Consider the following 27,355-nt stretch of genomic DNA (forward strand, 5'->3'; position numbering starts at 1 on the left):
CTCACCCCGCCCGAATGTTGAGTGAATGTTGTGTTTTTATGACCAATTTCCTTTAATCACGTTTCTTTTCTTTTTAAGTCTTGTCTTGCACTCCCTTCCCTTTATTGTTGTAAGCCGCCCTGAGTCCCCTCAGGGAAAAGGGCGGCATATAAATTTGCAATAAAACTAAACTAAAACTAAACTTTCTTCTGGATTTTCTGAGTATAAATTGACACCTATAATGGGAAATCCCAGGAGCTGGCAAATGATTAGAAAATGTGAAGGGGATTATTAAAAACTAGACAACCCATGTTCTGTTCATCATTGTTTCATAGATATTTCCTTACTGAAACAGAATATCCTGGGTAGGCAAAAAGCAGTGGGAACAGGAGTGAGGGCTGACTTCTCCATTGAATTACCTTCTAGGCAAGGAGCATCAGAAGTCTTCCTTCCTTCCTTCCTTCCTTCCTTCCTTCCTTCCTTCCTTCCTTCCCTCCCCCCATTCTTTCCTTAATTCGCTGTCATTTTACCATTTTCTCCTTCCTTTCTTCTCCCTTCCTTAGTATGCCAGCTTCTCCATTTACTTTGCTGGTGAGAAGCTTGCAGGGAGAAAGCCAGTAGAGAAGTCAGCAGGAAGTTGCCACAAAGACCAGCAGGCAGGCAAATAGCTATTGCTGGATGGGGGAAGGTGTGTGTGTGTGTGTGTGTGTGTGTGTGTGTGTGTGTGTGTGTGTGTGCTCTACAGATGCCTTGTGCATCAGAGAGCCGTGGGGTGGTATTATAGGTCAGATGAGTGATCAGGGGTATGTGAGATATGCTATAAGGTTGGATAGGGCATGTGGGATTATGGGAAGAGTTAAGAAAGGTATGTTGGAGTCATGGGGGCATGTTAGAAGTGTCACATATGTCAAGTAGAACATGTGGGGGGCATGAGTCAAAAAGAATGTGTGTATATGTGGCATTTTTGTCTGCTTATCAAGTCTTTCCCAAGGACCTAGGATAGACAGAGGATATTTTATAACATTAAAAGCATTGTTGAAGAATGTAAGTTGTTCTAAGTAGAGCTATGGTGATTTTTGTCTTTGCTGATGCTATTTAAGAGGTATTATTATGATTTCAAATCAGAACCAGATAAAAATCTTAATCAAACAAATAACAAATAGCAATCATGTCAGGGAAATACCAAGACAATTATGTATTATATGAAACGTAAAATCAAATGCAGCATTGCAGATCACTCTGTCCCAAGGTCTGCTGAAAAATCTCCCCTAAATGACTATCAGGTTGGATAGGGGTGCTATTCCAGAGGGCAGGAATGATCACAGAGAAGACAATGCTATCTGGAGCATGATGACTCTGCAAGACTTTATCAGAGGGACAGAAATAATCAAAGAGAAGCAATCCTGTGGGAATTTAGACTCTAAACTATGATGAGCTTTATAGGAGACAACCATCTTCTTAATTTGCACCCATAAGTAAAGGTGATTACCGAGACTAAACAAGGGGTAACCTCTAGATTTGACATCAGATGTAGGTCTGAAAGGTCTTCAAGGATACCCCCTCACAGTATGTCCTTGTGCATCAACAGTAGTCCAAACAATAGGTGATCTAAAATGCATTTGGAGTGCCTCCTAATCCAGTTATGATTGGCATGCAAGATGAATCTGTGTTAAGGTCATGTTATACTTAAAAAAAACCTGCAGTTTGGCATTGGGCAGATGTGATCTCAACAGAAAAATAAGTCAAACCTATCACTAAATTTAAGCCTTAATATGGGGTTGTGCATATTTGCAGTGGGACTCTAGCTTAGCTTAGCTATGCTTCTCCTTGTCTGCACTGGAATCTTCTTGCCTGCCCTTCAGTTTCCATAAAATTAATCTCTCCCAATCTCCAAGGAGTTACATTAGGCTCTGAGAACCACTCGTCATCCAGTTCACATCACCCAACCCTCATCAACCAGCATGTGTCCCAGGGAGTTGCATTTAATTAACACTCAGCTTCTTAGGTCCAAAACATTGGTTCTTGTACCAACTATCTAATCCAGGGGTGTCAAACTCAATTTCATTGAGGGCCACATCAGGCTTGTGTTTGATCTCGGGGGCTGGTGTGAGTGTGACTAAGGTTGGTGTGGCCAGTTTGATGTCACTCATGTCGGGATCACCTGTGGTGGCCCAAGTGCTCTGCCAGTGAAAACAGGGTCCCAAGATTCGTTTTCAGTTGCAACAGTCTCCTGTAGCCCTCTGCCAGTGAAAACGGACCTTGCAAGGGCCGCTCATGGCCCTCCTGAGCTCCATTTTCAGCTGCAACGGGCTCCTGAAACCCTCTGCCAGTGAGAATGGAGCTTACAAGGGCCGTGGCCCTCCCAAGCTCCGTTTTGTCTAGCAGAGGCATCACAGGCCATTTGCTGTTTCCAGGGTGGCCCCATGGACCAGATCTAAGCACCCCACAGGATGGATCTGGGCCACAGGTCTAGAGTTTTACACCTCTGATCTACTCATTGGTACTCAGTCTTCCCCTGTCACCACTGCTCATGATTCTCCAAACCAACAAATTACAATAGTGTTTCACCAGCATTCCCAACCTACCAGCCTCACCATGGCTGCTCTCTAGTAAGTGAATCAGCCACTTTGGCCATCATATCCATCACATCTAACATGATCCCAGCCTGCCATCATCTGAGTGCCCAGGTCTCATTGGTCACTTCAAATCCCTGCTATGTCTGGTTACAAGCTTCCAGCTATAACTCAATGGTTTTTCACCAGCCTCTTTCTTCAATCCCAGGTTAGAAATGTCATGTTTCTAACTATATCCCCTATACTAATCATAACCAATGAAACATTTAAAAAGCTACTTTACCTTGTCCCCCAGTTGAGGTTTATTATTTGCTTGTTTTATATTGACACAATGTGTGGCAAGGACTTTAGGAAGACTTAGACGCTTTGGGGGAGTTGAGAGAGGATGGGAAAGATTTTGTCCAGGAGATTTTCATCCTTATTTTTCTTTTTTTCCTCAAAAAGAGCTTACATTTATATATCAACATTGGAAACAATGCAACTAACCAATCATTGAAACACATTTCAGTAAACCAAAGGTACTGATAAATACAAAACCCAACAAAATACAAATAGCAGTATTCCAAAGTTATTTTGGGAATTTGAAGTTTCCAAATTCATTTGGGGTCCCAGGAAGAACACATTGTAGTAGTCCATTTCAGATTTCAGATAGACATACATGAGTGCAGCCAAGCCAGACCATATAAAGAAGTGATGCATCTCATTTGTTAAGAGTGAGCTGCCTGAAATCCCGAAATGATTTTGAATAATAGTGACTCGGGAACAATCAAGGAAAAGGGAGTTTTGTGTTGGGGAATGGTAAATTATTGTCAATCTTAAAATCCTGTGTGAAAATGAACATTATTTTTATTTCATTTTTGCTATTTTGCTATATTCCTTCTTTTCTTCCCTCCTTCTCTCCTTCCCTCCCTCCTTCCTCTATAATATAGTAAAGAAGGCAATAACAGAAAGGGAAATCAATTTCACTTTACTCCTAAAATGAAAGGACAGAATATATTTTCCACTGCACTAAACTAAAGTGTGGTGTTATCTTGCCATCAGCCAAGGGTCCTCGAGTCACCACTTAATAGCATAGGTTGGCAAAGCTTTTTGTTTCCATCTGAAAGTCAGCCAGAACAATGGTCTGCTCCAGGGATCTCAATTATCTCACTGTACAATCTCCTTGTGGGGAGTGTGGCACAGTAAAAATTATGTCTGTCTGTCAATCTGTCTGTCCATCCAACAACCCACCCACCCATCCATCCACCAGCTATCTAGCTATTATAATAGCTATCTATCTATCTATTGTTATTTTTCACCACATCTTTGTTGTACATGGTTTTTAGAAACCAATGGGTATGTGTTTTTTGTGGGGTTTTTTTTGCCAAAAATAATCAGGCAAATCCTATTAAAGTTTCTGCTATAGCAACATCTCTCTTGAAAATCCACTTCTACAGAAACCCATGGATTTTTCTTCCCTTCCTTCCATTTACTATGTTCATCCATATTGATCCAGAAACAGAACAAAAATGCAATATAAGCTGTAAAATCATAAAGTGATTGCCTCCTAAAATTACTCGTAAGACTCCAAGTTTCCATATTCATAAAAAAATGTTTTTCAGTTTTTCAGATGATAAGAACAATTGGGGTTTACTTGTAAATCTCTTTGGACTGCTGGGTGTCCCAGTTTTGTTGGATATCTTGGTTTAAAAATTGAAAGATTAAATTATTCCTTGTTTTGAATTAACACTTTGTGAAAGATACTTATTTTCATATTCCATGACCCAATATACATACATAACAGAATATCTACCTACAGATGAAACAAGCAAACAAAGGGAAAAAAAACCAAACCCACTCACTTTCTTATCTCTTTTCCCTTTCATTTTACCACAGAAGACAAGATCTGGACAGTAGTGGAGCACAATAATACAGAATTGACTCATGTCCACGGATTTGATCCTCAGAAACCATACACCATGAACTTCAGTTACAATAGCAGTGGGAATCAGCTGGAAGCAATAACAAATAATGCTGAATATTGTGAACAGGAGACAATTTACCATTGTAAAAAGTCACGTCTGCTGAATTCCCCAAGTAAGTGCCATCTGTTGAAGTCTTTCTGGGTTTTTTTTTTTGTTTAGTCATTTGTTTTCATTTTTAATGTTTTAGTGTCTGTAATATAGTAATATACATATTCTCCGATAAGATCAAATAATTGAAATGAGAGCATGGCTAAGTTTATTTATTTATTTATATTCTGCCTTTATTATTTCTTTAATAAATAATTCAAAGTGGCCAACATACCTAATACTCCTTCCTCCTCTTTTTTTCTCCACCACAATAACCCTGTGATGGGTGTTGAACTTAGATAGCCCTAAGTCAATAATACAATACGATAATAATACAATAATATCAATACAAAATGATAGGAAGTATAAAATAATATAAAACATTTTTAAAAGCAATGTGTTAATAGAAAATACTACCTTATGTTAGTGACACATATAGTAATAGTGTGATCTTTTAAAAGCAACTTCGGTATGATCAACTTGCTCCATCTACGAATTAAGAGAAAGTGAAAAAGAAAACTCAGAATCTTATAATTATAAATAAAAACTATTGATGTTACCACACATAAATCAAAACTGTTCTTACACAGGACTAACACATGACTCATTAAAAGGCAGCAAAGAGATACAGAAACACTAGTTCTTTTATGACTACTCATGCTATTCATTTAAGTAAATACAGTCTTAATATTTGTAGTAGACAGAATTAAAGCTCTTTCTAAGTAATCAATAGGGCAGAATAGCTAATAATTATGGGGAGTAACAGAACTTCAATCATTAAAGGAGAATGGTTATAAGCACTCTTCACACTTACAACTAATTAGCATGTAATTACCGCTTGGAAGAGCTCTTAAAGAGATAGATGAGTTTTTCCTCAAAATGAAGCTAGACATGTTTATGAAAAATGTGTTATTATACATTTGCAATTTAATACTTGGCAGCTGAAATCAGGAACTCTTGAGATGGTTTCGACTGAAATATTAAGTATATCTCACAAAGGATTCAATATTAGTCTAACAAAACCAATCTTTTTTTCTTTATTTGTTTTTATCTCATATTCATTATTTTTATAAGTAACTCAAGGCAGAGAACTTACCTAATACTCCTTCTTTTCCTGTTTTCTCCACAACTCTGTGAAGTGGGTTGGGCTGAGAGAGAGAATGAGTGGCCCAAAGTTACACAACCAGCTTTCATGCCTAAAGTGGGATTAGAATTCATAATCTCCTGGTTTCTAGCCTTAACTTCTTGACCAACTTCTTGAACTTTTCTTAGATCAAACAGGGCTCTTCTTCTTCCTTAACTGGCTCATTAAGTTAGCTCTATGTCTCAAAGAAGAAAGTGAAATCAGATCTAAGCTCTGCAGCTTAATCACAAAACCAAGCTAAAGTGGTTAAAAATAAAATAACAGACCAATAATGATGTGTCAAAAGTGATTTTATATGTGCTTCAAATGATAATTTTCATGCCATCATCCCAAATAGTATTTGTCAGTTGTCTACATCAGGTGTTGTTATATAAAACATGGTCTTCTATCTTCTGAGAATATTTAATGGCTGTCAGATGCATCTTCTACAATGTAATTATCACTTGACTAATTAAAATTTTCATTTTGAGAATGATTGCCTACAACCTATTCATGATGCTGCCTTGTTTCTTCCCAGCAAAGCTGACACTTGGTTGCTGTTGTTTTTTTGCATATTTTTTAAAAAAGTCATCTTACATGGAAGGAATCAAGAAATGTGTAATGCAAATATATAATTGTCATCAAAGGAGAAATGTTAAATGGCTTACAGTATGTTATTACCAGAAAATGCTTCAACTGATATACATAAGTGGTTCTTCAGAAAATGGGACAGATATTTTCAAAGTTCAAAGGGATGAATTAATAGTCACCTTTCTAGACTTTATTTAATCAAAGCTATGTATATCTTACACTGCAAGATGCTCAGATTGTTTAGGTTAAGGTATGCCATAAATAAGCTATTTTGGGACTTGAACAAATGTGATCCTTGAAAGCATGCTGTTTTCGGGTAGTCCTCAGGTTACAACCACAATTGAGCCCAGAATTTCTTCTATTAAGCAAGACAGTTGTTCAGTGAATTGTCCCCCATTTTACGACCTTTATTGCCATTGTTGTTAAGCTAATCACTGCAATTGTTAACAACACAGTTGTTAAGTGAATCTGGATTCCCCATTGACTTTGCTTGTCAGAAGGTTGCAAAAGGGGAACACATGACCCTAGGACACTACAACCGCCATTAAGTACATGGCAGTTGCCAAGCATCCAAATTTTGATCACGTGACCTGGGATGCTGCAGGGATACTGATCAGTGTTCAGTGCTGTTGTAACTTCGAATGGCTGCCAAATGAATGGTTGTAAGTCAAGGAATACTTTTATTATATATTCTTTCTTTTATCCTTTGTTGTTTGACTTAATAGATAATATTTACTCTGGGCTCTTAGTTTGCTTTCATCTTGCTCTAATTCCCCCAATTTGATGCCTTCTTCATCTTGCTAGGTAGCAGAAGCTACCACAGAAAACCAAGATAAAACTGTTCTAATCTACGCATTATAAGAGCTTTCAGGATTTTTTTTCCCTTTGCAGTACCTTAAACTGTTTAGCACTTATTGGTGTTGGATGTGCATGTCTTAATTCTTCAGTTCACCCAAACTTCCTCACTTCTTCATTGGGTCTGCCTTGCTGCTATCAACATTAAATCCCAAAAAAACTGTCACCATTGATGTTTGTTTGTTTGTTTGCTATTTCTTCTCATCTGTTCTGCTCTAAATTTCCCAGTGAATTTAGTAGGCCATGCACATGCTTCTTTGAGGGGAGAATTGAGGATTTCATGTAGAAATGTCTTCTGTCCATCCACATTTTGGGACACAGATAGTTTGATTTGGAAAGATGGTTGCTGAGGCAGGCAGGCAGCTAGGAAGGAAGGAAGGAAGGAAGGAATAGCAATAGCAGTAGACTTATATACCGCTTCATAGGCCTTTCAGGCCTCTCTAAGCGGTTTTTACAGAGAGTCAGCATATTGCCCCCAACAATCTGGGTCCTCATTTTACCCACCTCGGAAGGATGGAAGGCTGAGTCAACCCTGAGCCGGTGAGATTTGAACCGCTGACCTGCTGATCTAGCAGTAGCCTGCAGTGCTGCATTTAACCACTGCGCCACCTTGGCTCAGGAGGGAGGGAGGGAGGGAGGGAAGGAAGGAAGGAAGGAAGGAAGGAAGGAAGGAAGGAAGGAAGGAAGGAAGGAAGGAAGGAAGGAAGGAAGGAAGGAAGGAAGACAGGCTTTGGAATCAAGTTTTTTTACTATTTGTCCGAAGATGGGTGTTATACACTGAGTTCGCTTTGCATGAAAAAGAGATTTAAATTCATGTTATCCAAAGTATCTGTGATAATATGTTTTATTGAAGACTGTATATAAAATCACAAATCTATGAAAGGATAGTAAATATTAGGTAAACAAAATAATTTAGAATGAAAAAAAAAACGTAAAAATGGTTTTAAACTAAACCAAATTAAAATAGGCAGATTCCCTCTGATGTAATGAAAACTGTTGAGGGACATTGCTTTTCACTGAGTGAAAGTTTTGTTAGCATTCATGGGGTGCTGAAGGTGGACATATTTTTCCACAAGTGTTTCAGTCATATGATGAATTCTTATCATATATCATTCAAATTAATACTTTCTTTATATGTCCATAGAAAAAACATTAAGTTAAATACATGATTGATAAACTTTTCCTCAAATCAGATTTGACTCTTGTGTTTTCATAGACAGATCCATTACGTTTTCTTGGTAACTATTTTCATTGTATTTTCCTCCTTCAAATATGCCTACTCAATGCTTCCCCTAAAACCCTATTATCTAAATATAATTTAATCTCAACATATACCCCATTGTGATTTTTAACACAGGAATTACAATACATTACAAACCCAAAAGGCAGTTATTAAATCCCAATCCACAGAAACATACCAATGAATTTAGGCTACACTAGAATTCACAGAGTATGTCCCTCAAGCAAATTTGATGTTAACATTATCCATTTGCAAGAGGATCAGCTAAGGAACATATTACCACTTCTTAAAATGATTAAAGTGGCAAAGCCACTAAGATCTGGCTGCTCCGGCAGGCTGGGGGGCTGTTGAAATAGCCAGCCCCACGGGAACTATGAATGTTGTGTATTTTAAATTGTTGTTTGTCTATTTGTCTATTTATCCCCTTCCTTTGTTTATTGTAAGCCGCCCGGAGTCCTTCGGGAGTGGGTGGCATACAAGACCAATAAAATACAAATACAAATACAAATTAACAACTTGCAAGGTGTAATTTAGCAACAAGGTAATTTGGAAAAAGATTCTTGAAAAATTATTTTTCACCGTCTTGCAATGACTAAAGGTTTGCTGTAGTGTTACCATGCTTTTATGCTTGTGTGACATTTTAATCTGGTCTATGTAGATTGATGAAGCTTTTCAGGATGTGATGGGTGGATTCAACTAATTTTTGGGGTTATATTGTTCAAATGCAATATTTGAAACCTATAAGATATGATTCTGTGTTTAAGTGAAGATTGACTGGTTTTTGTAGAAGTTCACTTTTTTTAAATTATAGGTAAGGTGACCAGACGTCCCGATTTCAGTGGGACAGTCACGCTTTATAACAATTAGTCCCGTGTCCTGGGGCGTTTTAAAAAAGTCCCGATTTTCTGGCTTCATGTTGAAAGCCCAGTGGATTTGCTTAAGAAATCCTAACCGGGGCAAGACAAAAGACACCCTGTCTAATCCCTCTCTCTGTCTCAGTACTTTCATTGAAGATATTAAAACGTTAAAGCAACAAAACGGACACCCCCCGCACCCCTTTTACCTCATTTTGTAAGAAAAAATGACCAAGTACCATAGAGCTCCAGGAAACACTTTGCCTAGTAGCATCTGTTCCTTCCTGGATTTCCCGGATGGGAGGGGCACGGAGGTTGGAGGTCGGCTCGTGTGGGAAAAAATGGTGGCTCCTCATTTTTATTTGAAAAATATTTCCCTGGGACTATTTCACCATTTTAATTTGCTCAGTTCTTTGTATTAATATCTATATCATTCTGGATTGGCTTTGAGTTCCTGCCTGCTGGTAAGTGAGCTGGGTTTTTTTCTTTTATTTTTTTAATGTAGTTTAAAATAATGTAGGTTTTTAAAAATGTGCAGCTGCTGTTTTTTTATTCAAAACAATATGTGTAACACTATGATGTGCCATGGAAAAATCATTGAATTGATATTTACCAGGAAAGCAAATATGAAGCCTTCCTGTGGAGCAATTGTATACTTCTGGTTACCAGATGTTAGCAACAAACAACAAAGAGATGACTATCACCTAATTTTGCCAACATGATGAGATATCCTGGACTATTTGCCTAGTAGCTGTTGGAGACAGAATGCAGGACTAAATTGAGGCAAATATCTGTAGTAGCAAGAATGGTTTTTGTTCCCAAAGCAAGGTTAAAAAAAAACCCTGAAAGAACAAAAGGGTTTTTTAGGGTATTTTCCTGATCAAAACTATAATTGTTTCTGCATGACACCCTTAATCACAAATAGCCAACTACACTTCATTCTAAATAGTTTTATTTCCTTTATTGTATGTGATTACTCAAGTCCAAAAACTGAGTTAATTGGATAAACTCAGCTCCACAATTTACTAAATATACAGTTACAGGAATTTCATCTATAGTATGCTGTCTCTTAGGGTTTATTGAACATAGGAGAATAATATGAGAGGGATTTGATGTAAAATAAGCTCTTTTAATGAATTCAAAATCAACGCAGCAGACAAGACATGGGAGTGAACATAATACACACTTTAACAATATTTTTTTTCTTTTAGCCATCAAATACTGCAGCAAGTGTGTCAGTAATAAAAGCAAGACAGGCATAGGATTTTCCAGCCAGGTTAATTTTACTTTTTTATGGTTTTGATGTTGTATTTAATTTTATCTGTATTAGAAACTTATGAAGGCTGTGCAACATTTTGAGGTGGTATAGAGTATGTAAAGGCATGAATACAGTAGAACCTCTGGTCACAACCATAATTTGTTACATAACTTTGGTCGCAAAGTGATTTGGTCATGAATTAAACCTAATTTTGGAAATTTGGCGCTTACAAAAAAAATGGTGCAGAAGGGGAAATCAGCACCGGGGGGGTGGATGTGAATATTTTGGTCAGAAGCGTTCGTGACCAGAGGTTCTACTGTATAACATCTTCGTTATATTTAGACTAGACTAATACTATAGACTATTTAAAAAAAGATTCTATCCAAAATACAAAATACCAGCTGCGGTTATTCACTTAAGAACTGTGGCAAGAAAGGTGGTATAGTGACCAAAGTTACAATGGCATTGAAAAAAGTGACTGATTACCATTTTCACACTTAGCGACCATTTTCACACTTAGCAACCGTTGCAGCATCCTCATGATCACGTGATCAACATTTTGATGTTTGGCTACAGTTTCAATTTATATTTGTAAATTGTAGTTATGTTGAAATAAAAAAATATTACAATACTATTTTTGCGTTGTATGAAAATTTTTGTTGCTCCGTACATTTTTAATCAAGCCCCCCCCCCCCCCCCGGTCAAAGGTATCCCTCTTTACCAATCTGAAAATCTGGTCACCTTAATTATAGGACATAGAAAATTTGTAGACATTATGATAACCTTTCCATTCATTAGGCAGCAATCACATGCCTCTTTCTGAATATTAGTTGTGAATATATTAATTCACACTAGTTCATATGATTAATTTCCCAACGGATTTCCTATTTTAAGAAAATGTTGGTTTATGTAAGAGAACTGTAGGGGTTTCCCCCTATCTCTCTCTTGTTTCTTTTATACAAATAAAATAAAACAAAAGTATATTTTTAAAAAACTGGAAAGAGCAACTTCATAATTGTTGATAATATTTGGTGGGGGGTTGGTCAATTTTATATAGGGAGACTTACAACAAAGTTAAAAACAGTCAAATTAATAAGTAGTAAAATATTATTATGATGGTAAAAAATTCAAAACCTACAAAAATGAAGCTGAACAAGAAGACCAGTGGTTGGTTCCTACCAGTTCAGAGTGGTTTGGCTGAACTGGTAGTGGTTTTGTGGCCTGGGTCGCTGGAACTGGCAGCAACCCAGGCCTGCCTTGCCTCCAAACTCATTTTCCTATGGTGGCGCCATCTGGATTTTCAGTTCTGCGCATGCATAGAACAATTTTCATTGTACATTTTTTCCATTTTTAACGTTCTGCTCATGCGCAGACCTATTTATGGGCAGATTTTTGCATGCATTGAACCGGCAGTAATGCCAGAAGCAACCCACCCCTGAAGAAGACATATTAGGTGAGGAGATGTTAATAATACAGGAGTCATCTCAATTCTTCCCTGGTCCACTGGAATATGAATATTTTTTGATAGATTTTGACAACCTTCCAAAGGTCAAAAGTGAAGAAGCCAATCTTACTCTGGGGAAAGGTATTTTGCAAAGAGGGCACCATAGCAGAAAAGTCCCACTACTTGGGACCTGGCAATGGTGCCTACAAGGCATGTATTATATAATGTTGGATGATGCAATGGTCTCCATAAAGGAAAATGAAAAGTCACTGAATGTGAACAATCCAATAGAGAAGATATCTTCACAGAATATTTTAGAGTACATAAGATGCTAATGAAGATGCTAGTTTTATATTGTACCAGAACAGCCTTCCCCAGCTTTGTGCTTTTCAATATTCTAAGAATTTTAATTGCCACATATAATGTAAGGAGAAATTTAGGTTGACCAAGCAGATGGAAGGAGATAGATCAATTCTTTACAAGTAGAATCAGCTGGAAAGCAGACACACATAATTGGATTTGGCTGTTGTCCAAACAAAGACAATCTTTTATAGGCTGTTCAAGTCAAATGTTGCAACTAAAGTGCTTGCACAGACAGTCATTTTGTACCTTGAAAGGACATCATAAACCAAGGAACCTTGCAACTTATAACTCCCAGCTGGCTTCTCAGATGACACAGAAGAGTACAGATTTAAAATTACAGGATTCTAACACTAGTTGCTGTTGGTCCATAACTTGCTGAAAAAGAAGATAGGTTAGTGCAGAAGTAAATTCTTGCATGGTGATTCTAAAAATTGAAGAATGGTCAAATTTATTACAGCTTTCTAAGATTTATTTACACATGGAATATATAGTAAGAAAATTGAATATATGCGGGAGTGTGCTGAAGCCCACTTGTATCATAAAAGTCAATTGTTGATATATTTTTTAGAGTTTAGTGAACTAGTTGAGTAGAGCTGAGTGCTTGACCACAATGAAGCCAGAAGAAGCAGTTGTTACACATTTATTTAGCACACATTTACACATATTTTTAAAGTACAATGATTTGGAATCTTTGAGTTTGAAACCAAACAGGAGGAAAGATTAAACTGGAGACTATATATAGACTACATTAGCCATTTAACTATAATATTTGTTCAATTCTTGCTTAACCCAAATAACACTGATTGTTGAATGTGAATATCTGTTTTACCTCATTCTAAAAAAACTAGATGTTTTGGGACTCTAAACTTTAAGTACCAGATCTTAACTATATTTAGAAGCATCAAGAGAAGGAGACTCTATTTAACTAAGTGTTACATTTCTGTATATTATCTTAACAATTTTAATAAGCACTTCAAAAAAATACACTTCAGACATGGAAAACATTTCATACCTACAGTATCACAGATACAAGATTCACAGAGTGTCATATATAACACCAAAGTATATTGTTATAAAATATTCAATAGGGCCTGATAGGTAATTTATACTTGAAATTTAAATAAACAAAATATTTTTGGTTCTACAATTAAAAGATCGACCTTGAGCTGCAGAATTCAGGTCTGCTTTTTGACAAATTGCTCATGAAATGTAATCACTTCTGTCCAGTTAAAATGGTTCAATCTGTTCAGAATTGCTGTGGCAAAATATTGTTTTCTTTCATAGCTGAAATAATGGCTGGTTAAGTGCTCATACTTATCAGTTTAGTACAATTTGTGGCTTAATCCTTTTGTTGACATGGAGATGTCTTAGCCTATATACACATAAAGGCACATGCACACACACAAACACACCCTTTTTTTTTTTTTTTACAAATATTACCTTTTTTGTCGCAAAGGTGCTTTTTTCAAGAGGCAACTAGACTTTGTCTTTTTTCTTTGAAGACATTTTGCTTCACATCCAAGAAGCTTCTTCAGCTCTCTTCAAATGCCTTCAAAGAAAAAAAAAACAGATGCTCCTTTTTAAAAAAATCTCCTTTGAGAGATTTAGAAAAAAAGGCATATTAAACATGGTACAACGCTTTTTGGAAAAATAATAATTGACTTTTATGAATTATACCAAAACATAATGGAAAAAATACTGGAGGGGGGCATTCAGATTGAGTTTGGATGTTGTCATTGCATTCTCCCAAAGACCCCAAAAGTCTTTAGTGTTCTGCATTAAGAGAGGCTTTGAAATAAGTTTCCTTAGATATTTTTATTAATATATTCACGTTTAGGCAGATTGGAGGAATTACAACAAAGAAACACATTGAAGTCCTCCCCTGCCAAGTGAAATATCTGAATTCTCTTTATCAAAACTGAGACTCAATCAAAATAAGGTACAAGTTAAGGATCACATGTTTCATGAAAAAGATCTCACAATGGTTTTGTCTACAGTAGAAAGTACAGTATTTCTGTTTTATTTTCCTTTTATTCAGCTTGTATCAATTAATGAGGCAATTTTATGGGTGGCAATTTACTGATGGGAAAGCAAATGTGAAAAAAGTTCCTGGACTGTACAATATTCCCTCTCCACTCTTCCATTTTCTAATGTTATGTTTAATATTCATCTGGCAAGCTTTACTTATTGACTGTCAGCCCCTTCAGGTGGACAAGGTCAAGAAACAGGTTGTGGCAGGGATTCCAGGAATACTTTTTATGATTATGAAAAGTATAATTACAATATAATTTGAAAGGTGCTTTCCCTCTTTACACCACACCACATCACAGTGGGGTCTCACATCTGATTTGTGTTGGACGCACTGAGGGACTTCCAGGTTGAAAGGATTAGCTGGTGACATCACTGTTGCTGAGGAGTCCCAGATGGAGGCTCCTTTCATGTCCCTGGCAGGAGTTGGAGCAAAGGATGGGTACGCATTCTATCCCACAGCAACACTCATTCTCAAATATGGGATTACTAACCTCTAACCCAGCATCCTAACCAATGGTGGGTTTCAAAATTTTTTAGAACCTCTTCTGTAGGTGTGGCCTGCTTTGTGGGAGTGGCTTGCTGGCCATGTGACCGGGTGGGTGTGGCTTGCCAGCCATGTGACTGGGTGGGCATGGCCAACTTATAAAATGTAGTGAAACTCACTTAACAACGCTCTTGTTTAGCAACCAAAATTTTGGCTCAGAAACTCTGGCATTGAAGTGTGCAAGTCTTAAAGTTGTCAAGTTACAAGACCCTTGCACCCCTAACCCTTTAGAAAAAAAAACCAGGGATGTTCAAACTTGACAGCTTTAAGACTTGGGGTCTTCAACTCCTAGAATTCCTCCTCTCGCTCTTCATCTTGATGATGTGCGGACGAGTGGGGGGAGGGAGCTGGAACCGCTTCTAAACGGCACTGTAGATTTGTGGAACCTCTTCTACAGAAGAGGTTAGAACTGACAGAAACCCACCCCTGATCCTAACCATTCCAGCCAACACCTTAAAGTGGGCTTATTCATCTTTCCCCTTAATTGCTTGTTCATTCCTGTTCTGTTCCCAAGGTCAGATCTGATCTTTCACACTGACAAATTAAGGGCTTTCTAGGTGCTGTTGAAATTTTCTGCTTAAAGCAAAGGCAGCTGCAATGCAAGGATCAAGTCCAGAGAGTGGACATGGAAATTCAGGTACTCCTCAATCAAAATTTCCATTACTAAGCAAAACATTTCTGAAGTGAGTTGTACCATTGTATCACTTGTTTGCCATAGTTTTTAAGCAAATAACTTATTAAGTTATTTAATTTATTAAGTTATTAAGTTATTAAGCAAAACATGCAGCCTTATGCTAATCCAGCTTCTCCCATTGATTTTGCTTGGCAAAAACTGTCTGGGAAGGTCACAAATGGTACTCACGTGATCCCAGCCTGCTGCAACCATGATAAATACATGCCAGTTGCCAAGTGTCTGAATTTTAATCACATAACCATGGGGATGCTGTGATGGCTGTAAGAGTGAGGATCAGCCATAAAAATTTTTTCCCCAGTGCTGTTGTAACTTTGAATGGTTGTAATAGTTGAAACAATGGCTGTAAGTCAAAGACTATCTGTGGGCAATTAATAAGGGGTGTCCAAAAGAAAGAAGGTGACTAGAAAGACATTGTTGCAGCAAATAGTTGTTGAGCCAGAATGCAGTACAAAAAAAAATGCCATTGCTTTCCAATCTAGTTTTCTTCAATTTTTATGGTGCAGCAAGTCCTGTGAAGACTCACTTATCACCACTTGTTAGTAAGCAAATGTGTTGATGGAGCACATCAACTACAGGAAAGGATTTTGCTTTGCTGAAACTTCAAGTGAAATAGTAGTTTGGTATGCCATGGCACTTTCTACTTGATGAGCTGGCCAAAACATGTTGTTTCTCTCATTAATGATGGCTTTTGTGCATACTCAGAAGTCATATCTTTTCAGCTAGCATTTCATGGAGATGGAGGAACCTATCTGCATGAGGTTCTTTCTTTCTTTCTTTCTTTCTTTCTTTCTTTCTTTCCTTCTTTCCTTCTTTCCTTCTTTCCTTCTTTCCTTCTTTCCTTCTTTCCTTCTTTCCTTCTTTCCTTCTTTCCTTCTTTCCTTCTTTCCTTCTTTCCTTCTTTCCTTCCTTCCTTCCTTCCTTCCTTCTTTCTTTCTTTCTTTCTTTTCTTCTTTCCTTTTCTTTCTTTCCTTCTTTCCTTCCTTCCTTCCTTCCTTCTTTCTTTCTTTATTATTTATTTATCTATCTATCTATCTATCTATCTATCTATCTATCTATCTATCTATCTATCTATTTATTTATTTATTTGCATTGCTAGCTGAAAGCCTCATGAAAGCAAACTGGCTGGCTGCCACAGTCCAGAGATACAGTATATAAACTTTTAGAAGCAAAGAATCATTTTTATCTATAGTTAAAGATGACTACTATAATGTAGTCAAGGCTTGACATGGGTTGAGACCAGGAATCCAATAGACAAACCACAAAGCCAAGGGAAAAGCCAAGTGACATGATGAAATGGAATCAAGACTCAGAGCACAGCATGATAAGGCAAAATAAACAGAGCTGAGACTTGAAAGGTTGTTTTCAGCAATTTCTCCCAAGGAATGAGATCAATAAATCAGCCATGCTGAGCCTCCATCCAGTGCATGTTATTCACCAGAGTCTGCCTCTTGGCTGATCCCACTGGCCTGTGGAGCTCAGTCCTCTGCCCTCAGATCCTTAAGATTCGCCTCTGCTTGGGCCTGGGTGGATGAACCTCAGACTCTGAGAAGTGGGCTTAGGCAGGAGTCTTGGGCCTTGCTAGATCTGATCAGTCAGGGTGTAGTCCTGGACTCTGACTGAGCTGGTTGGCCCCTCCAGGATGGTTATCCTTAGAAGCCCCTGGTTGTATTATTTCCTCCATCATCCAAAAAGTGTCCAGCAGAGCCATAGCAGATGAGGTGAAGGTGCAAAAATGGTGCTTCCATGAGGTGAAGCACTTTATAAAGTCAGAGTACCCATTAAAAACAGAATGGTTCCAATTTTCTTTACCAATAGAGACTGTACAATCACCCCATTAATATGAAGAACTGAGGGGGAAGAGGTGATGCCAAAACACCCCTTCACTGAGTGCAGAAGCAGAAGTGGATGGGAGCCCGGATTCGCCTCTCGTCCCAGAGTGTATGGTACGAATGGCCTGCCGGGGAGAACAGGGGCCGTGGGAGGGGAGGAGGGGTCTACGGGGATGAGGATGGGCCGGAGCATCCCGGTCATGTTTGGGAGAGGCAGGTACGATGGGAGTTACAGGGCTAGCCATTACCAGGGAAGGAGGGTTTGCTACGTCACAGCTATCCCTCCTTCCGGCCCTGATAGCTCAACTCAAGGACCAGGTGGCAAGAGATGTCAGGTTGTCTGACAGGTAGTCTCAGGTTGCTGTTGCTAAATGCCAGGTCTGTGATTCATAAAGCTCCCCTCATCCGGGACTTAATATTAGACGAGGGGGCAGACCTGGCATGTATTACTGAAACCTGGCTGGGCCACGAGGGAGGAGTCCCTCTCTCAGAAATGTCCCCAGAAGGGTTTCAGGTGCTCCACCAACCACGACGCCAAATAAGGGGTGGGGGAGTGGCAGCCATCATCCGAGAGTCATTAGTCCCTCTTGGGATCCCTGCTCCGGAGACTGTCAGGTGTGAGTCCCTTCTGGTGAAGTTGGACCTAGGGGGTCAAGTGGGCTTGTTTCTAATGTACCTTCCTCCCAGCTGCATTACAACAGCCCTGCCTGTGCTCCTTGAGTCAGTAGCCAGATTTGCGGTTGAGTTCCCCAGACTGATAGTACTGGGGGATTTCAACCTGCCATCTGTGGGTGAACGCTCGGATGGAGCACAGGAGTTCATGGCTTCCATGACAACCATGGATTTGACCCAGGTAATTCAGGGTCTGACTCATACAGCGGGTCACACGCTCGACTTCGTGTTTCTCTCGGGACAGTGGAGACGTGGAATTGAAGGGCATAGAAATCTCACCCTTGTCATGGTCAGATCACTTCCTACTGAGGCTTGATTTTCGGAAACTACTCCCCCACTGCAGGGAGGGGGAACCAATTAAGTGGTTCCGCCCCAGGCGCCTGATGGACCCTTTGGGATTTGAGACGGCACTTGGAGAGTTACCTGACTCCCTTGCCCACAATCCGGCAGAGTCCTTGGTCGCAGCTTGGAATGTAGCGGCGGCTGAGGCATTGGACTGGATTGCACCTTTGCAGCCTCTCTGCGGCAGTGGATCCAGGAGGGCCCCTTGGTTTACCGAGGAACTCCGGGAGATGAAGCACCAAAAGAGATGCCTAGAGCAACATTGGAGGGCTAGTAACTCAGAATCTGACCGAACACAACTAAGAGCCTTTATTAGGACTTATTTAGTGGTGATACGGGCGGCAAAATGTGCTCATTTTTCCGCTCTTATTGCGTCCGCAGAATCTCACCCGGCCGCCCTGTTTAGGATAACCCGCTCCCTCCTGAAAGGGAGGGATGTGGGAGAGCCCTTACAGGGAATAGCTGAGGAATTTGTTCAGTTTCTATCGGACAAAGTCGCTCAGATTTGGACGGACCTGGACTCCACTTGGACAGTACCAGCAGAGATGCTGGTGGAGGGGCTTGATTGGATTTCGTGGAGCGAGTTCCAGCTTGTCGCTCCTGAGGAAGTGGACAAGGCCATGGGACCGGTGAGTGCCTCCTCCTGCTTACTGGACCCATGTCCCTCCTGACTGGTCTCGACCAGCAGGGAGGTAACACGAGGCTGGCTCCAGAGGATTGTTAACACCTCTCTACAGGAGGGATCTTTCCTGCACCCTCTGAAGGATGCGGTGGTAAGACCCCTCCTTAAGAAGGCTTCTGTGGACGCAGCTATCCTTAACAACTACCGTCCAGTCCCTTTTGTAGGGAAGGTTGTTGAGAAGGTGGTGGCCTTTCAACTCCGATGGACCTTGAATGAAGCAGACTATCTAGATCCCTTTCAGTTGGGTTTCAGGTCTGGTTACTGCACCGAAACTGCTTTGGTCGCGCTGACCGATGATCTCTGGTGGGCCATTCCTCTATCCTGGTGCTTCTTGACCTCTCAGCTGCCTTCGATATCATCGACCATGGTATCCTTTTGCGACAGTTGCAGGAGGTGGGAGTGGGAGGCACCGTTTCACGGTGGTTCTCCTCCTACCTCTCGGACAGGTCGCAGTCGGTGTTGGTTGGAGGACAGAGGTCGAACAAGGTTGCACTCAATCCAGACAAGACCGAGTGGCTATTGATGTTGCCTCCCAAGGATAGTCCAGATATTCCATCCCTTAGCCTGGGGGGTGAAATCTTACATCCCTCAGAGAGGGTCCGCAACTTGGGTGTCCTCCTGGATTTGCAGCTGACATTAGAACACCATCTGTCAGCTGTGACCAGGGGGGCTTTTGCCCAGGTTCACCTGGTGCACCAGTTGCGGCCCTACCTGGACCGAGAGGCACTTTGAATGGTCACTCATGCCCTCATCACCTCAAGGCTTGATTACTGTAATGTGCTCTACATGGGGCTGCCCCTGAAAAGTGTGCGGAGACTACAGTTGGTCCAGAATGCAGCTGCGCGAGCGATATCGGGTGTACCTAGATACACCTATGTTACACCTATCCTCCGCGAGCTGCACTGGCTTCCTGTCGGTCTCCGAACGCGCTTCAAGGTGCTGGTCATCACCTTTAAAGCCCTACATGGATATCTGAGAGAGCGCCTCCTGCCACATACCTCCCAACGGCCGGTAAGATCTCACAGGTTGGGCCTTCTCCGGGTGCCGTCAACCAGACAATGCTGGCTGGCGGCCCCTCGGAGGAGGGCCTTCTCTGTAGCTGCTCCGGCCCTGTGGAACAATCTACCCGTAGAGATCCGGACCCTTCCCACTCTCTTGGCCTTCTGAAAAACCACTAAAACCTGGCTATTCCAGCAGGCCTGGGGCTCTTGACTTCATGAACGAGGTCCAGCCCCACCTAGACTGAATGTATGGTGTGTTGTTTTTAAACTTGTTTCTCTTTTCTATTTTTAACTTTTATTTTTTATCTTGTTTTTGTAAGCCACCTGGAGTCCTACGGGATTGGGCGGCATATAAATTTATTAAATTACAATTACAATTACATGTATTTCCTGCTCTTCTGTACATTTGTTTGTTTGTTTTTTAAGCATGCAACATGAATAATCTCAGGTGGCATACTTGGCTAAGCAATTTCAGTAAAATTGTCATCGTCCAAAGGTCTTTAGTTCCTCGTAGGATCCCTGCTCCGGAGCTTGTCGGGTGTGAGTCCCTGTTGATGAAGTTGGACCTTGGTGGTCAAGTGGGTTTGTTGCTAACGTACCTACCTCCCAACAGCATTGCAACAGCCCTCCCCTTGCTCCTCGAGTCAGTAGCCGAGTTGGCAGTAGAGTTCCCCAGGCTTATGGTTCTGGGGGATTTCAACCTGCCTACACTTGGTGAACGCTCTGACGGGGTGCAGGAGTTCATGGCTTCCATGACAGCCATGGACTTGACCCAAGTAATTCGGGGTTCAACTCATTCAGCGGGTCACACGCTTGACCTCGTATTCCTTTCGGAGCAGTGGAGATGCGATCTAGAGTTGAAGGGCATTAAAACCTTGCCCTTGTCATGGTCTGATCACTCCTACTGAGGCTTGACTTTCGGAAACCAATCCCCCACTGTAAGGAGGGGAAACCGATTAGGTGGTTCCGCCCCAGGCGCCTGATGGACCCTATGGGATTTCAGATGGTGCTTGGAGAAATGCCTAACACTATCGTCCACAATCCGGTGGAGTCCTTAGTCACTGGCTGGAATACAGCGGTGGCGGGGGCTCTAAACCGTATTGCGCCTTTGCGACCTCTCCGAGGCAGCGGATCCAGGAGGGCCCCTTGGTTCACCGAGGAACTCCAGGAGATGAAGCGCCAAAAGAGATGCCTAGAGCACCGCTGGAGGGCCAGTAAATCTGAGTCAGACTGAGCACTGATGAGAGCCTTTATCAGAGCCTATCTTGTGGCAATACAGGCAGCGAAATGCTCACATTTTGCCACCCTTATTGCATCCACTGAATCGCGCCCAGCCGCCTTGTTTAGAATAACCTGCTCCCTCTTGAAAGGGAGGGATGCGGATGACCCTTTACAAGGTAGAGCTGAGGAATTTGTTCAGTATTTAACGGATAAAGTCGCTCGGATTCGGGCAGACCTGGACTCCAATTGCACAGTACCAGCCGAGGTACTGGGGGAAGGTCTTGAGCGGAGTTTATGGATTGAGTTTCAACTTGTCATGCCTGAGGAAGTGGACAAGGCCATGGGAGCGGTGAGCGCCTCCACTTGTATACTGGACCCATGCCCCTCCTGGCTGGTCTCGACCAGCAGGGAGGTGACACGCGGCTGGATCCGGATGATTGTTAACACCTCTCTCTGGGAGGGAATTTTCCCGCTGCTCCTAAAGGATGTGGTGGTGAGACCCCTCCTGAAGAAACCGTCTCTGGACCCAGACATTTTGAGCAACTATCGTCCAGTCTCCAACTTCCCCTTTGTTGGGAAGGTTGTTGAGAAAGTGGTGGCCTCTCAACTCCGACAGCCCTTGGATGAAACCGATTATCTAGATTCCTATCAGTCTGGTTTCAGGCCTGGTTACAGCATGGAAACTGCTTTGGTCGCGCTGGTCGATGATCTCTGGCGAGCCAGGGATAGGGGTCACCCCTCTATCCTTGTGCTTCTTGACCTCTCAGCGGCCTTCGATACCATCGACCATCGTATCCTTCTGCGACGGTTACGAGAGGTGGGAGTGGGAGGCACCGTTCTTCAGTGGTTCTCCTCCTACCTCTCGGACAGGTCACAGTCGGTGTTGGTCGGAGGGCAGAGGTCGACCCCGAGGCCCCTCAATTATGGGGTGCCGCAGGGCTCGGTCCTGTCCCCCCTCCTATTTAACATCTACATGAAGCCGCTGGGGAAGATCATACGCCGGCACGGGATTAAGTACCACCAATACGCGGACGATACGCAGCTGTATCTGTCCGCCCTGTGCCAACTCAGCGAAGCAGTAGAAGTGATGTGCCAGTGCCAGGAGGCTGTTAGGGGCTGGATGGGAGCAAACAAGTTGGCACTCAATCCAGACAAGACTGAGTGGCTTCTCATGTTCCCTCCCAAAGATTGGCCAACTATTCCATCTCTCAGGCTGGGGGATGAAATTATACGCCCCTCAGAGAGGGTCGGCAATTTGGGAGTCCTCCTGGATCCCCAGCTGACTTTAGATCACCATTTGTCGGCTGTGACCAGGGGGACCTTTGCCCAGGTTCGCCTGGTGCACCAATTGCGACCCTACCTGGATCGGGAGGCCCTTCAGACAGTCACTCACGCCCTTGTGACCTCAAGACTGGATTACTGTAACGCGCTCTACATGGGGCTGCTCTTAAAGAGTGTTCGAAGACTTCAGTTAGTCCAGAATGCAGCCGCCCGAGCGATTGTGGGTGCACCTAGGTACATCCATGTCACACCTATCCTCCGCGAGCTGCACTGGCTACCCATTAGTCTCTGGACCTGCTTCAAGGTGCTGGTCGTTACCTATAAAGCCCTACATGGCATCGGACCTGGGTACCTGAGAGACCGCCTCCTGCCGATTACCTCCCTTAGACCGATTAGATCTCACAGGTTAGGTCTCCTCCGGATTCCATCTGCCAGCCAATGTCGGCTGGTGACTCCCCGGGGGAGAGCCTTCTCTGTTGCAGCTCCAGCCCTCTGGAATGACCTCCCCGTGGAGATCCAGACCCTTACTACCCTCCCGGCCTTCCGCAAAGCCACCAAGTCCTGGCTGCTCCAGCAGGCCGGGGGGCTTGTGAAACATCCAGCCCCACGGAAATTGTGAATGTTGCGTTTTTAAAGTGTTGTCTTTGTCTATTTATCCCCCTTCCCTTGTCTATTGTGAGCCGCCCGGAGTCCTTCGGGAGTGGGCGGCATACAAGACAAATAAACTAAACTAACTAAACTAAATTAAACTAAAAAGGTCTCCTGTTTCTTCTTCTTTTTCTTATAGTTTTTCACACTGTCAGCCAGATGTTCAAACTGGGTTTTTATCCACCTATTGAGTTCTTCCCAAAGACCTGATATAGGCAGATGTGTATTTTTGATAGTGTTAAATACATTGTTGCAGGATGGAAGTTGTTCTGAGTAAAACTGCCTTTTCCAATTGATCAATGGTGATTTTGTCACTGCCAATGATGTTCAAGTAGTGCTCCAATTGTTTTGGGATTGCACCCAAGGCACCTATTTTTATTGGCTTTACCTTTGCTTTCTTTTGCCACAATTGTTCTATTTCTATTTGCAGGTCTTTGTATTTTGTTATCTTCCCTATTTCTTTTTCTTCTATTCTGCTCTCTCCAGGTGTTGTCACATTCACTATCCAGACTTTTTTGTCCTTCATATTGACAATCATTATGTCTGGGGTGTTATGTGGTGCATGTCTACCTGAATTCTAAAATTCCAGAGAAATTTAGCTTCTACATTTTCTATTGCTTTCTCTGGTTTATGGTTCATCAGTAGGCAAATGGTGTTTCTTGCATATCTTTCAAAGCACTATTGTTGCTATTTTGGCATCTCTGTGCAATCTTGCAGAAGCTAAGCAGTGATCCATTGTTTTTTCAGCTTGTTTACAGAGGCAGCACTTGCTTTCTGTTGTCCTCTCAATTCTGGCTTTGTATGAATTTGTTTTTAAGGCTTAGTCCCTCTGTCTCTTTCTTCAACTTTCCTGTTCTTAGCCATTGCCAGGTCTTGTTATTATCTGCTTTGCCTGCTATTTTTTTTTGTTTGTTTGTTTGTTTGTTTCAATGTACTGGCCATGCAATGCTTTTTCTTCTCATGTCTCTTTTCTGTTCTTTGTTTGGTTTTTCTTACCAGTCCTCGGTAAACCTTCATGGTATACTAGCTTCAGTGCATCTTCTTCAAATTTCTTTAAATATTTTTATTTGTTCCCATCTGTGGTAAAATAGGGAAGAACAAACTATTTTCAAGTCACGAATCTGGTTTGTTTTATTATTATTATTTTATTTTTACAGTTTGGATTTTCAACTACAACATAAAAATTCCCTGGTATTGTATGTTGTTTGTTTATTAAATTTTCATTCAGTATAAAATTTAATATTTTACATTCACTGTAGCTTATAACAATTTATTTATTTATTGAAATATTTCCATCACTAAATAACTGAAGTTTTCTAAATAGTTTACAACAAAAGCACACTGAAAGATAAACTGAATAAAATCATATATAATAAAATAAAATTAAATGAAAATGGAAACACCATATGAACTGGTAAAAATAAAGTGGTAATTCCAACTCCAAAATGTGAATTAAAATACAGTTATGATTTCCACTATAAAGAATAACCCTTACTCCAATAATAACATAAGACAATATATTTTTATAAATGAACCCCGTATATTATAATATATATTTTAAAAGCTCATTATAGTTGCATATATTCACCATCCCTCCCCACAAATTAATCTCATTTGTAATTCATACTTTTCAAATTAAAAGTCACTTTATACTCCTTTCCTCTACTTCCTAAAAATGAACTTTAGACATCTATAATTTCATTTTTCTACAAGTTACAAAGAGTTCCCAAACCATATTTATGTTTTGTTATGTTCCATATAATTTTTAACTTTGCAAATATTAATTGTTAAAGGCATTTCAGATGCACAAAATTACTACAAAGAAAGTACAGTGGAGTAAAGGCAGAAGTAACAGAAGAAACCTAAAAGCACTGGTTTAACATGAGCCATCATAATAATATTTGTCTCTGTTTCCTTAAAGCTGATCAATATTCTAAAATTGAGGTTCATAAGCTCAAGGTTATTTTTGTGCACTAAGACTTGAAAATAGTGTATTTTATTACCCAGTTTTATTACTTTTAGTTTCTTGGATACACAACAAAATGATGAAACAAATCTGAAATCAGAATGTAACATATTGCAACATTTCACTAACATACAAATATAAAACATTTTTATATTTTTATTAGATGCTAATAAAAGGGGGGCATTTGCCCAGGTTCGCCTGGTGCGCCAGTTGCGGCCCTACCTGAATCGGGAGGCCCTCACAACAGTCACTCGAGCCCTTGTGATCTCTAGGCTGGAATACTGTAATGTGCTCTACATGGGGCTGCCCTTGAAGAGCATCCGAAGACTTCAGCTAGTCCAGAATGCGGCCGCGCGAGTGATCATGGGCGCACCACGGTTCGCCCACATAACACCGATCCTCCGTGAGCTGCACTGGCTACCTCTTGGTCTCCGGGTGCACTTCAAGGTCTTACTCACCACCTATAAAGCGCTCCATGGTAGTGGATCTGGCTATTTGAGAGACCGCCTTCTGCCAATTACCTCCCTGCGTCCCATCAGATCGCATAGAGTTGGCCTCCTCCGTATTCCATCCGCCAGTCAGTGCCGACTGGCGACTACTCGGAGGAGAGCCTTCTCTGTTGCGGCTCCGACACTATGGAACAATCTCCCCGTGGAGATTCGTACCCTCACCACCGTCCAGGCCTTCCGCACAGCCCTCAAGAACTGGCTAACCCGTCAGGCCTGGGGATAATCTTATTTCGCCCCGCCCGAATGCTGAGTGAATGTTGAGTTTTTATTGTTTAATTTACTTTGTGCACATTTCTTTTCTTTTTTTGTATTGTCCTACACTCCCCTTCCTTTTTTGATTGTAAGCCGCCCTGAGTCCCCTCAGGGAAAAGGGCGGCCTATAAATAAACAAATCTAAATCTAAATCTAAATCTAATGCTCCCTTATAACTTTCTTGGAACCCAAGAAGGTTTATTGCTAAGTAAACATGAATAAGTCTTTAATGAAGAATTAAGGTAAAATCCCAATTATTTTAATAAAATTCTTTTTTATACTGTATACTGGCAGCAAGATCTGTATATTGGTAGCACATTATGACTTTTAAAAGGAAAGAAGAGAAGAATTAAAGATTCAAAATGAAGGTTGTGAACTTTAAAACCCTTAATGGCATAGGTCCAGGCTACTTGATGAACTGACTCATCCCGCTAGCACAAGCCGTTCCTACTTGTGCCAGCAGAGAGATTCCAACAATCAAAGAACTCCAACTGTTGGGATCCAGAAGAAGAGACTTTTTTACCATAGAGGCACCATTTGGAACATAAGCCAAGGTGGCACAATGGTTAGAGTGCAGTACTGCAGGCTGCTGATTGCCAGTTCCCTGCAATTTGGCAGTTTAAATCTCACCAGGGTCAAGGTTGACTCAGCCTTCCATCCTTCCAAGGTGGGTAAATGAGGAACCAAATTGTTGGGGGCAATAGGCTGACCTTATAAGCCACTTAGAGAGAGCTGTAAAGGACTGTGAAGAGGTATATAAGTCTAAGGGCTATTGCTATTGCTATCTTACACTCCAATGTAAAATCTGCTTCCACCCTCCTATTCTTCCGTAAGAGCCTAAAGACTCACTCTGCCAGTTGGCCTTGGGACCAAGGGAGAAGTACCACACTAGAGGTGGTGGCTACTAGACTGATAGTAAATCCTACTTACCTCCTTGCTACCTGCTTTCTATCTTTTATTCTCATATTCTGTATCATTGTTTTCTTTTTCCTTGTTTATTCTATTGTTATATTACTTTATTACTGATACGTTTGCACTTCTTTTTATTTCTCCATTTTTATTGTTATAAGCTGCCTATGGAAGCGCCGGAGTGAAATAGGCAGCAAATAAATTTAACAAATAAAATAATAAGTAAATAACAATATTATTAATCATAAGGAAAATAACTCCAAGATGGTCAAAAGTTATCTTTTCCAGAAACAATATTTTCTGCTAAAAATCCATTGGTGCCAATATGATTTTAATACTGTATAATAAAAAACAAAGTGCTTAAGAAATAACAACAAATGAATAAATACATAAATTTAAATAAAATGCTAATATATTAATTAAACTATGGTAGGTAGGGTTCA

General features: G+C 40.9%; 1 protein-coding gene across 1 annotated transcript in view; it reads left to right on the plus strand.

The window, feature by feature from the left end:
* CNTNAP5 (contactin associated protein family member 5) overlaps positions 1–27,355 on the plus strand; it is a 582,534-nt gene that overhangs the window by 432,643 nt on the left and 122,536 nt on the right. The window contains exon 13 of the mRNA XM_087712206.1: positions 4,428–4,628. Coding sequence (XP_087568332.1) covers positions 4,428–4,628 — 201 coding nt within the window. The remainder of the gene's footprint in view (positions 1–4,427; positions 4,629–27,355) is intronic.

This window comes from Thamnophis sirtalis, unplaced genomic scaffold, assembly GCF_051295495.1.
Source record: "Thamnophis sirtalis isolate CommonGarterSnake01/CBP01778 unplaced genomic scaffold, rThaSir2_p1.2 scaffold_1, whole genome shotgun sequence".
Classification (NCBI taxonomy): Eukaryota; Metazoa; Chordata; class Lepidosauria; order Squamata; family Natricidae; genus Thamnophis; species Thamnophis sirtalis.